At 32.8% G+C, this 13,544-nt stretch overlaps 1 protein-coding gene across 1 annotated transcript in view; it reads right to left on the minus strand.

The window, feature by feature from the left end:
• Positions 1-13,544, minus strand: part of LOC100023419 (sodium channel protein type 9 subunit alpha-like) — a 98,636-nt gene that overhangs the window by 47,643 nt on the left and 37,449 nt on the right. Inside the window, exons 8-13 of the mRNA XM_056793974.1 lie at positions 13,369-13,435; positions 11,813-11,954; positions 7,046-7,252; positions 6,023-6,283; positions 1,923-2,052; positions 1,005-1,237 (exon numbers count right to left, since the gene is read on the minus strand). Coding sequence (XP_056649952.1) covers positions 1,005-1,237; positions 1,923-2,052; positions 6,023-6,283; positions 7,046-7,252; positions 11,813-11,954; positions 13,369-13,435 — 1,040 coding nt within the window. The remainder of the gene's footprint in view (positions 1-1,004; positions 1,238-1,922; positions 2,053-6,022; positions 6,284-7,045; positions 7,253-11,812; positions 11,955-13,368; positions 13,436-13,544) is intronic.

Below are 13,544 nucleotides of genomic sequence, written 5' to 3' on the forward strand. Positions count from 1 at the left end.
CATCAGCATCAATATTATGTGATTAATGAAAACAGAGAGTTAAAAAGTGATAAAAAATAGCATCTTCCTTTCCTGACAAGACTCAATACCTAAGCATATTTTAATTTAGTGTTTAGGAATGATTTGTCTCTTCTTATTTCATTTATTTCTAGAACAAAAATCTAAATTTTCAAAAAATCACTGATTTGGAAGATTCCTTATGAAGGAAATAAAATGGCAATACTGATTAAAGATATTTGTTTAATTCATCCCCATGCACCTAGTGTAGTGAATCATGTCCCCATAATGTATCTTATATTTCTTAAGGGTCCAATGTAAAAGAGTACTTATTTAAGCAGCAGGGAGCTGACTGTTGAAAGTGGATGTAAAAATGGAGATTTGAACCCTGGACTTCAATCCCTAGAAGTCCTTGCTCTAGTTCCCAAAATGCTTTGTAGCCTCACCTGAGTTCCCACCTGCGCTGAGAACAAATTACTATTTAAAGGGTCTGCGCCTACGGCTCCCTCTCTTCCTACTTCCGCTTCTAAGCAGACATATCTCTAATGATGTAAGTGAAATTGAATGGGCCTCCTAGACACGTGCTTTCTTATTCTGTATTTTCTTTAATTCTTAACCTTTAATAAACCTCATAAAATATAATACTTCTAGCAGAGAAACTATTTTTTTTTTTTACCTGCCACAGTTTGGCGATTTTAATCTTAACATGGGGAATATATTAGTCCCAACCTGAACCTGTCCAAATGATGTCTTATTATTTGGTCATGAGTTTATTTTTATAGTTCTGGACAATCTATCAAATCACATCTATTTTTCAAATGATTTTTTAAAATAATCAAAGTGAAACCTAAAAGAAATTATTTTCTTGCAAGTGGTTTTGGCACTGATTACATTCATTTTTATGAGACTATCATGAAATGTGCCTCATGAGAATGCCTCTATTTATTTGAAGCTAAAGTGAAGAAAGTTTTAGTTAAAAGTCACAAAGCATCAAGTAAGAAACTCACCAGCTCCCCCACAGAGAGCACATAGAGGAATTCCTCCGTCATTGGGTAGTGATTCATTGCCAAAAACACTAAGTTCATAATGACACAAATGACAATGGCCAAGTCAAAAAATGGATCCGTGACAATGGAATAGACAAAATCTTTGCATTTTAACCAAAATGGACAACAATCCCAGATGAGAAACATTTTAGCAAATCTCTTCCACAATCTTCTTGGCCTGCACTTGTCGAGTCCTGAGAAAGAATATAAAATATAAAGAAACCCAGTTATTTTATTAGTTTGTACTTCTGAATAACTAAGTGAAACTTCTATTTCTTAGTTTTTCTAAGGATAATTGAAATCAGGTTTGCAATTAAAATTTTTCAAATTGAACAGGAGACCATGGGTTAAAAAATGATATATTCTGCACATATTTTCCATAGACTGCAAGGGAAAAATATATTTGTGTGTGTGTGTGTGTGTGTATTCATTCTAGGGAGATTAAGCATTAGGAAAATTCGATGTGATACCCAGTAAGTGGAAAGCAATTCATGAATGAAATAAACACCTGATGTGGTATTAGATATGAAAGTTCATAGCTTTGGAAAAAAAGAATTTTTTTGAGTTTTCAGTCTTATGAAACAATATTATCTTATTCTCCCCTTGACAAAACTTGTAGCTAATATGTGAAGTTTTCATAACAAAAGTTTTGAAGAGTTTGAAGTTTCCTAATCCCAGTCATTCCCTTAATTCCCCCAAATTATTTTATACTTCAAATAAAAACAGAGGAAATGGTTCCATGTTCTTCTTTTGTAATGCTTTTAAAGATAACAATGTCATAAAACATCCTGTTTTCCTTGATCCATCTGGTCTGTCATGCTGTGTTTAAAGTTAGATGACAATTTATCTGGAATTCAGGGAGGAAATAGTATAACCCACCTTCACTGCTGTTTAATACGTTGGCTTTGCTCATTGATCTTTTCCCAACATCGGGATCTTCTAATATACCCATAGAAACTTGGCAAGTATTTATTTGTCTTTCTTTTTTGTCAGCTTGCAGAGTACTTCCCTGTAAAGAAATCTGAAGATGAAGCCTTTACACTGGCTTATGCTCAATAAACAAAAAACGCATTATGTTTCTTATTGGTCTGATCTAGAAAGATCAATAGGAAATTACTGAAACCAACATGGTCTGGAATCATAGAGCCAATTTGGAAAAGCTACAGTTGATTGTCATCTTTTTTTCTAGTCTCCTAACTCTTTCTCTATTTAGTCCAATTGTGATGCCTACAAACATATTTTAAGTTTCCATTACACTTAAAAATCTGTTACTAGAGCCTACCATCCTTTTAACCTATCATTCTATATTTTTCCTCCCTTCCTCTAGCCAAACTCAATGTAAACTTTATATATATATATAATATATATATAATATATATATTATATATATATTATATATATATATATTTCTTCTACTTCCTCTCTGGTACACTATTCTTAACCTTTTCCAATTTGTTTTTCAGGCTCGAGTCAACTGAAACTTAATTATTGAAGCTAATAATCATTTCTAAATTACCTTTCTTCTCAACCTATCTTGCAGCATTTGACACTGTTGGCCTCCTCCTATTTCTGTATGTTTTCTTTTTTCATGACATTTTACTTTCCTGTCTGACCAATCCTTCTCGTTCTCCTTTGCTGAATAATTTTTCATATCTTTCATTCTAACTGTGGGAGTATCTCCAAAACTTATCCTGGCCTATATTCTATTTTATCTCTTCAGTTTCTTTTTTAGTGTTATCATCAGTTGCCATTGGTTCAACGACCATTTCTAAGGAAATGGTTTGCAAATTTATATATCTAGTACTAGTGTCTCTCTTGAACTTTAGTTCTGCCAACTGTCTATTGGCTATTTGAACTGAAGATCCTGAAGTCACTTCAAATGAGAAATGTCTAAAAATAACTCATTATTTTTTCCTTCCACTAAGTTCATCAAGCTTTGGGGTAAAAAAAAAAAAAACAAAACTTATTTGGCCACAATTATTTCTGATTTAAGTAAAGGAGTTGTTTTACTGGGTTTATGAACCTTCTGAATTTATATCTACAAAGATAAATCTATCTTTCTGTGAAATTTAAAAATTTCATGATGTTTAGAAATTTTTTCATAGCAAAAACGAAGTGTAGGTCTAGGGCCTTTTCATCATCATTGCATTAAGTAGAGCTGAAATTTTATCTAGCAAGTGATTTAATCTAATTCCATCTGCACATATTAAAGGTACTAGGTGCTAGGGAAGCATAGTCAAAAACAAAATAATTTATCCTCAAGTAGATTATATTCAAATTTTCATTGTTTATTAATTGTTCAATTTTATCTGACTTTTTGTGACTGCATTTGGGATTTTCTTGGCAAAGATACTGGAATGGTTTGCTATTTCCTTTCCCAGATGAGGAAACAGATTCAAATAGAGCTGAGTTCTGGCTGGGTGACTCTTGGCAAGTTATTTAACCTTTCAATGTCCCCAGGTAACTTTACAAGATGTCAAATTGCTTAGCAGGTGACATATAGTCATAGATATAATTGGCAAAAGAAATTTATCAATTTAATTATAATATTTTAAAAAATTATGCATCATTGTCCTCAGTGCTTATATTTTAGAAGGCATGAATACACAAATGAAATATATGTAATAATCATTATATAAATATATGTATAAATGTATACACATATGTGCATAATATAGAAATATAACAACAAAAACATTATGTGCAATGTAAATTAAGAGGGAAAATACTAACTTTGGGGGAGGGGAATTGGGACAGGACTGTCTGAGGTATCCTCTGACGTGAGCTTTGATTTAGACTTGGGATTCCAAAAGGAAGAGATGAGGATGGAGGGCATTTTAGGCACACTGCAGAGACTGTGCAAAGGCACTGTTAATGATCTTATTCAGCTCAGCTACCAATTCTCTGTATTACTTTTCTTCCTCCAATCCAATAGCCTTCTTCAGCTCAAAATGCTTCCATTCTCACAGCCTCTTTCTCATATTGGTGAGTCACTTTTTAGAAACTCAATGGGAGTAAGCACCTATGAAAGTTATAATTGCTTCAAACTTGGCCTCAGCTCCCGACTGGACTGTTTTCTAGCTTCTCCTCATGCCTTTTTAATCCCTTTCCACCTCTTAAAACTTCTGTTCCTTTTTTGTGTTACCTTTCTCCATCTGAATGAAAGCTCCTTAAGGCCAGGGAAAATATTCTTTTTTTTTGCTTGTATTTGTATTCCCAAATATGCTGTACCCAGTACAATTATTGTCACTCAGTCAGTACTTCATATGTGATATATCTATTTCTAATGCATTTAGATATTATGCCCAGCTTCATGTACAAAAATTATAGATTTATAACATTTTGGCATTATTTTTAAAAATGATGTATAGACTTAAAAAAGAAGTAGCAAAAAAAAAAAAACAAAACAAAGTGAAACAAAATCAGTAAAGAGAGTATGGTGTAGTGATGAGCCAAAATTTTTTTCATCAAGGTATACTATTTGATGCTCACCTACTATGTAGTCTCCAATATAAGTTCTAAGAAGGAAAGAATCTTTCCAATTATAAAACGTTTCAGTGTTTTATCTCAAACAGATGAAATCTTCTATGTGCTCAGAGAATTCAATTCACAAAGAAATCTTTTGTGAAAAGTAGTCTTTTTTTAAGGGAAGTCCTAAAACCCAATATATTCCAAGAGGCATCCAAGTAAGGTAACTTTTCTAAGGAAATCACATTCTTAAAAATTAGGGGAACATTATATTGGATCATATCACCCCTTTGCTCTTAGAAGTTTCCCCCATTATATCAGAGATCCTTTCCCCAAGAAGATTAATAACTGGCAGGAGCCATCCTTTTTGTGCCCTTTGTAAGTTAGACCACTGCCTCATAACCTAGCCTCTAGATACAGCTTCTAGATACAGAGAAGAGTGAGAAAGTAATTTTTACCTTGGGAACTGGATTCTAGATTAAGAGGTAGAAAGGTCTTTGGATGTCTTGTCCCACTTACTCTTATTTTTAATAAAATGAGGAAATTGAAGTAAAGTGACTTGAATGAGAGTATACATATAGTAGAAAATGGCAGATTGAGGGCATAAATCCAGGTCTCTTAAGTCTAAAATCCAGTGTTCTTTACAGTAGTAGGAAGCTATATTGTACATTGGACCTGGACTCAGGAACTTAAAAGCACTGTGACCATGGGTGTTATAAAGGACAAAAATGAATGCTTGACCCAAAGCCCAGAAGATCTAGTTATGAGTAAGAAAAAACAAATAAACAAGCATAGCCTGTGTTTATCCCAGTTTACTCAACTCTAAAATAATAATAATAATAGCACCTATCTCCCAGTTTTTTGAAGGATAAAATAAGATTATATTTGCAAAGCATCTTGCAAACCTTAAATCACTATGAAAATGCTAAGTGGTTACTGTTATTAAATTATGCAGAAGATTATTTTGGCAGTGATATGAAAGTGGAATTGCTGGGAAGAGAAGCTGAAATCATGGAGAGTAATTATGAAAATGACATCATTTTCTAAAACATTCATGTAGATTTATATTCTCCCCCTGTTTTTATCAAATTGAACCACAATGACAAAATATCAATCCATAAAATTATCATTAAGCATATATTCAATATATTTTCTAGGTATTTCATCATATTTCACAAGTTCACATACTTTATAACATTTTTCTGAATAATTATAACTTTCATTCTTCATTTTTATGTTTATGTTAAAATAAATTTTTCTTAAATTTTTTTTAATTTGAAAGTTTATAGCAGTGAGAATCCAGACTTCTTAAAACCACAAATTCAGTGCAAAATTATCAGACTCAAGGAGAAAAACACATATTTGTCTTTTCTCCCCAAAGTAATCATTTATACACCCAGAGACATTCCTAATTCCCCACACACAATTAGTAAAAAAAAAAAAAGAACATGTGATTAGTTATTCTTAGAAATTTGCTTATCTCATCAATGATCATATAAGAAAGGTATTACCTCTTCTGTAAATGGTGCTGTTTTTTGCATTTGTTTTGAATTTATACCATGATGGAAAACTTTTTTTCTGATGAAGTCTTCTGATTCAAATTGATGCAATTTTGCATCGATTTCCTTTTCCTCTCTCTCTGCGTCCTTCTCCTGGTTCTCTTTCTTTCTTTGTTCCATCCTCTCATTGGTATGATCTGAGATCCCACTGGATGCATCAGCAGAACTGAGATCTTTACCATTCTTCTTTTCTGCTCCAACGGCTGTCATTGCCTGTTAGGCCAGAATTTAAATACACCTTTAGTAGTAACACCAAGAAATTTCCTAAAAAATTCACTAAGACAGTGTGTTGTAAATAAATTCAGTACAGACAATTTGTAGCTCGAATACTAGCCATATATATAAACTAAGTTTTGGTGCTCTTCCCTTGCTACAACTAGGAAAACCCATAAAGCAGATATTGCTCTTATCCCCAACACTTGTAATGTTTTAGAGTTCTATTGCATTTTACCATGTAATGATTTTATTACTTATAACAGCATTACTGCTTTGATCTTAAATAAAATTTGTATGACAGAGAAGTGTCTTTCCTTAATTCCTTTTCATACAAAAACAAGAAATAAATGAAACTTCAACTGATATGTTGATATAAGCAGACTGGAAATGAATTATGAAGTCAAAAAAAATCACCATTAATTTATCTAAAATATAGTATAAACTGAGCACATAATTGTCTGATTATAGAAATTTGATATTTCAGAACAATAGTTTCACTATATTGCAATAATTACAGAAAAATTTAAAATCAGACTTAAATAGAAGTCACCAAGTAGAAGTCAAAGGTGAAAGCCTAACCCTTACCTCTCTTCTGGCTTGAAACTAATACAAAGGTTTAATTCAAAGACAGAAGATAATAGCTTTAAAAAAAGAAGAATGAAGTGATGAAAACATTAATTTGAAGGCAGAGTGATAGGTAACTCTGGAGTTCCAGGGTAGCCCTTTCTATGAAGTCTTTTAAAGTCACAATAATAATACCTCAGTTTCTTCTTGATCTCTTTTGTGTCGACATAACATGGCTTGATATTTCACCTGTTTTCGCTTTGCTGCTTTAATGGTTGCCTGATTCTGTTTTTCATAAGCCATGGCAACTACAGCCAGTTTCAAGGATACCAGATAAAAGGAGCAAAAGAAAATTACAAATACAAAAAATATCACAGACTCCTTCCCAGAAGTTCTCAGGATCTAAATAGGGAAGTAGAAAGAAACAAAGGTAATTTATTTTTTTATGCTTTAAGACAAAAACATTGTTATGAAAGTTGTTTATAATGATGCAGCTATGTGGTTCAACAGATAGAATCCTGGCCCTGGAGTCAGAAAGGTCTGAGTTCAAATGTGACCTCAAATACTTCCTAGTGGTGTGATCCCATTTAGCCTCTCTGTGATTCAGTTATCTCATAAATTAAAAAAATGGAGATAATAATAATAATAATATGTACTTCTCAAGGTTGTTGTGAATGAGGATCAAATGAAATATTTGTAAAGGATTCTGCAAATCTAAGGCACTATATAGGGATAAACCATAGATACTATTTTTTTAATGATTTTCATTATCCAGACAGGCATTCACTGGAGAAAACAGCATTTAATAGAATCTCATGTTATATGTACTCTGAAAATTAGAGTTATATATTAGATAAAATTCATTTTATAGTAGTGTAGCATATATGGTGGAGTGGTAGAACATCCTGGTTCAAATCACTACGTGTGTCCTCTTGGGCAAGTCATCTCACTCTTCTAAGCCTTAGCTTCCCTTTTTGGAAACTGAGAATATATAGGTATGTGACAAGAAGTTGTAAATTACTATTGATTAGGGAAATGAAAACCAAAACAGTTCTGATGTATCATCTCACATACATCAGACTGGCTCGAATGACAATAAGGCAAAATGATGAATATGGTAGGGGATATGGGAAAATGGGAACATTAATAGATTGTTGGTAGAGCTGTGAACTGATCCACCCATTTGTGAAACAAATTTGGAACTACACTCAGAGAGTGATAAAACTATGCATATTATTTCTTGGTCTGTTTCCCAAAAAGATCAAGAAAAAGGAAAATAACCCATATGTTCCAAAATATTTACAGCAGTTCTCTATGTTTTGGCAAAGAAATGGAAATTGAGGAAATGCTCATCACTTGGGGAATGGCTAACAATTGTGGTAAATTGTGTTGGAATACCACTGTGTCCTGACAAGTGATGAGCAGCCAAGTTTTAAAAAATCTTGGAAAGAATTAGATGAGATCAGGAACAGTGAAGTGCATATAGCCAAAATAATATTATACATATTTACAGAACTAATACTGGAAGGATAAACTGGAAATGTTACCTCCAGATGGTGAACTGAAAGGTGAAAACATAAAAGACTTAATTTCTATAAACACAGTGGTCTCCTTCTGTGATGTGGGGAGGAGATGGGTAACTTGTGAAGGGGATTTTCATGTAGATATGAAGAGAATTAAGTACAACACATGAGCGATTTATGATTTCAATTTTGCATAATCTTATTTTCCTTTTTATAAAAATGCCTGTTTTATTTGGTTTTGGAAAATTTGAATTAAAAATTGCTTAAAAAAGAAAGAAAATAAGTGGATTATATTAGATAGCATCTAAGGACATTTTTGGCCTCTAAATCTATGATCCTGTTTTCTCAAGGTAAAGTTATTAGTACTAACTCATGTGCACATGTGCACACACAGCCACCTCCCCTTTCCCCCCAGCCACCACAAACACACACACACACACACACACACACACACACACAAATACACACATACACACAATATTTGGAGACAATTAAGCAAATTTCCAGGTATGGATCTAAGCCTCTTCGTTTACCATATTAGAGGAAAGGCAATATTAAATATAGAAATTACATTTAAAAATTATTTTCTTCCCACTCGAGGTTTGATCATATCCTGTGGAGATTGTAAGTGCTGATAGTTTTTTATTTAGAAAAAATGCTACATGACATGGAATTAGCTTTTAGGAATTTAAGTTAAATTGACAGTTTTTGTATAATGAGATTTATATCTTTTCCCAAGTACTTTATTTTGGAAATATGTTAACGGGGTAGAAAAAATGGGGGAAGGGATAAAGTGAAGCTATATATACTTTTACTATTTGTAATATACAATAAATGTTTCATTTTTGTTGCCCTTTCCTAGAAAATTTTCTTAAATCCATTTCCTACTACTACAAAACCTCACTGATCTCCCACAAATCTATATTAAAAACACAATTAGAACACTTGTTCTTAAACCTCAGGCATGAAAAACTCGATTATGTAAGCTAAACTTAGGCTATATTTGGAGGAGGAAAAATGGATACTTTATACATTTCATAATAAGAATTAATTCCTTTACATTCATAATATCTTGATTGTCTAAATGTGGTTAAATATACAACATATTTGAATAATTAATTATATTTAGGACAATATGAAACCACTTTGAATTTAAAATAATTTTTGTATCATGACTTTCTCTTCTCCTCTGTCACCAAGCCTTTTCTGAAATTAGCAAGTTTAATAAATTAAAATTATAGAAACAAATATATTGGGAAGACCAATCACTGTCCAGATTAAGGACCTTTCATTTGTTTTAGACACAGAAAAGGATTATTAATGCAAGAGTAGGATATGATGTCAGAAATCTCAAATTTCTATTGGAATGATTTCAAACTTCCCTTTTACTTTTTAATGTTTTTTTGTATTTTTTCTAAAGACACAAGGTTGGACTATTTTGACTATCTCTTGGACTTTTTCAGGCCATTGAGATGCCATAATATATAGGAAAATTGTAAACCAGGTATTGCATATATATTTTGGCCTTTTGGTGACATTACTCTCCACCTAATGGCTGCATTAGAGGGTATTTAATGCTAGTGTCTGGGCAGAGGAAACTGAGTTTAAACAGCATTTTGGTTATAACTCTGTCCTGACATTCCCATTTCCCATGTACCCTTAGGGAAACTTTTTATGCTCATCTTTTACTCAAACTCATTCACAGACCATTTGCCTGCAAATAAGCTTCTATATAGCAAAACTATAAAGAAACCACTTTGTCCATTGGATTATAATCTTAATATTCCACTAGCTAACCTCGTTGTCCATAAGGCAAAATATGAAGGGAAGCTCTTGCATGTTGAGGATTTACCAATGTAGACTTTGCAAATGATCACTCAAAAAATGGGGCAAAATTCCCAGGGAAGGGGAACTGACTCTCTAGTCTCACCATGCTGGGAAATTTTATCATAATTTCCAGTCTTACTTTGGGCTCTGGTTCCCACAACAAGATCTAGTTCTAGTTGCCTACTTTTACATGGTCACCATAATTCTCTATGATCTATCCCATATTGAATATGATCAGACAGGACAATGTGGACAAGCATGTTATCCCGCTAGCAGAGTGGAAAGAGTTGAATGAAATGTAAGAATGAGAGTCTTTTTCTGGGAAACCCTGGGAAAACAATGCCAGCCAACCTGACTGCAAACTCTCGCCCAGTCATCCCTCTGTATAGTGTTACCTAAATAGTGTCAAAGTAAAAAAGTGTTGAAGTGGGATGGTATAGAGGTAAAAAATGCAAACTCTGGCACACTTACTAAGCAAGTGACTGTGAGCAGGTCACTGAATCTTTTTAGCTTTAGTTTCTTAATTTATAAAGTGGACAGCACTGTGGTATGTTCTAACTCACAGAGTTATGAGGAAAATATGTTTTCAATTGTAAAATTCAGGAATTATTCACTATAAAATAAGTTATGCTCTCAAAATAAATTTGTTCTGTGGGAACACTCATCTCAAAGTGTAAAAAGCAGTGAACAATTTGTGTTTACTCGTTTAACAACATAAATTTACACTTTCCATTTGAAAGGAATTTGCTAAAACTCATTATTCAAAATAATTTAATAGCTCATTAAATTTATTAATTTAAAAGTACATTATATGTAATATATTGTATATATTAATATAATACTTAATAATAATTAATATAAATTAAAATTAATGTATTTAATAATTTATTAAAAATCCTTATCTTCTACCTTAGAATGAATACTGTATACTGGTGCCAACATAGAAGAAAAATAAGGACTAAGTATAGAGGGTTAAGTGATTTGCTCAGGGTAATATGGCTAGGAAGAGTCTGAGGTCAAATTTGAACCCAGGACTTCTCATCTCTAGGCCTGGCTCTCAATCCACTGAACCATCCAGTTGCTCTGTATTTAAGAGCTTCTTAATAAAAAACATTTCGCTTTTCAAATTACTTGATAGTAGCCTATTTTAAACTAATATTAGAATAATATTTTTGAATGAGAAGAGAGAATCTTATAATTGGGTAGACCCACAAGAAAATATCAATAAAAGATTTGTGATCTGGTAATTAATATATTAAAATGCATATATTGTTGGTTTTGAAAATATAGCATAAATCCCATTTAAAAATGTTACCAGTTAGGTGGCCCAGTGGATAGAAAGCCAGTACTAGAGACATGAGGTCCTATATTTAGATGGGGTCCCAGATACTTCCTCTCAATGTGACCCTAGGTAAGTTACTTAACCCCAACTGCCTCTCCATTTCCACTGTTCTACCTTGGAACTGATATTAAGTATTGATTTTAAGGCAGAAAGAGTTTTAAAATATCACCCAATAGGCTACATCATAATGTATGATGAAGATGATATAAGATGAAATGATATAAGATTATAGGTTAATAATAAAGACACAATATATAACATGGTTCTTACCTGTTGGTAAAGGCTTTCCCAAAAATCCAAAGTCATTAATCTGAATAGGGACAAGAAAGCCCAACCAAAACTGTCAAAATTTGTGTAGCCATAATCAGGATTTCCACCAGTTTTTACACATAGGTATCCTTTTGGACAACGACTACATATAAAAAAAGAAAAGAAAAGACTTGATTTATTTTAGGTTATTTTCTGGTCTGTTCAAGGTACAAGTAATGAATACTAAAGAAATAAGTTCCAAATCAACTCACCTTCATCCAAATATGGAACAGAGAATGCCAAGTGTTCTACTTTAAGTTACATAGGGACTGAATTGGTAGGTCTCTAGCAAAAGCAACCCAAACGATTCAGGATTAAGAGTAAAATGAATTTGGGATTTGGTGGTCTGTAGATGTACAGTTCTTTTATAAATGGAGTAAAACAATCCTTTTATGTTAGTTAAGTAGTAGAGTGGAGAAAGTTATGGGTTTGGCATTCCAATTCCAGTTTTGCTACTCCTTCCATGTGGAACTCTTTTTTATTTTTAGTCCTGAATTTAAAAATACTCTAAAATGAATTGTACCTCCTTTTTCCTCATTTGTAAAATAAGGGAGTTACAAGAAATGATCTGTAAGATCCCATAGGAAATTATTTGAGATTGCTTTGAAATGTCCTTAATATAAAGAGATAATCCCTTTTTGATGAGGATGAACATAAGATCTTGCTCTCCAAAAAACTTACAAGCAGTATTTGAATTTTCAGAGAAAGATGAAGTCAGAATCAAGCTACATCTTTCTAGGAGAGGCTGAAACTATCACACCACTTCTTTTTAACAACTTTGGCCAGCAATATTCAGCCCTACTTTCTTATTGCATATGTTCCTTGTGTGCAGGGACACAATCATAATCACCTTTACATACTTTAGAGAATTTACTATGATGCAGGGCACATGGTGGGTACTTGATGAATTGAGTCCTTCCAGTTAAAATGGCAGAGGGAAAAGGAAGCAAGTTAGTTTATATCATACTTCAAATAATTTTTGCAAAGAAAATTCTAAGGCTATTTTTAACCAAGATTATTTTTTAACCTTTTCTTACAGAGACAATGACAATCTATCTGAAAGGTGAGAGCTACTCTAAGAAGCCTAAGAAGTGATAGGCTCTTCTTCATTAGGAGCTTCAAGTAAAGGCTAGACACTTAGATTGGTTGTAGAGGTAGTAGACTCTTGTTTGGGTACAGAATGGACTTCTATTCTAAGATTTTGATGCTATCTGTAAGAAACAAGTCACAAACTTTCAGCCTCAACTTCTTTAGTTATAACACAGGAATGAGACGATTTTCACTCTTTGAACCTCTGCATTTCATTCTGATGACAGAGCTTTACAAGCTCAGGGATTGTATAAACGTTGGCTGTGGTGATATCCTAAATCTCTTTGTGTCTCTACTAGCACTGAATGATGCCTTGATAAAATTGACTCTCAGTGAATATTTGTTCATAGGTTTATAACCTATCATATGATGTAACCTGGAGAGAAACACACAAAACGATAGTACTGATACTACCTGGTACTACTTACCCGGAAAATGAGGTATTGCCACAAAGGAGAGCATGCATTTGTTCTTCTAAATGATAACTGCTTAAGGCTGAAAATGTGAAGAAGAAAACTTATTAAGCTTGCACCATTATTCCGGATCTTAGAAGTCTTTTATAGCTATATCATTTATTGAGGGTCATCACTAAACAAATTTCATT

The sequence above is a fragment of the Monodelphis domestica genome, chromosome 4, assembly GCF_027887165.1.
Source record: "Monodelphis domestica isolate mMonDom1 chromosome 4, mMonDom1.pri, whole genome shotgun sequence".
NCBI classification, from domain to species: Eukaryota; Metazoa; Chordata; class Mammalia; order Didelphimorphia; family Didelphidae; genus Monodelphis; species Monodelphis domestica.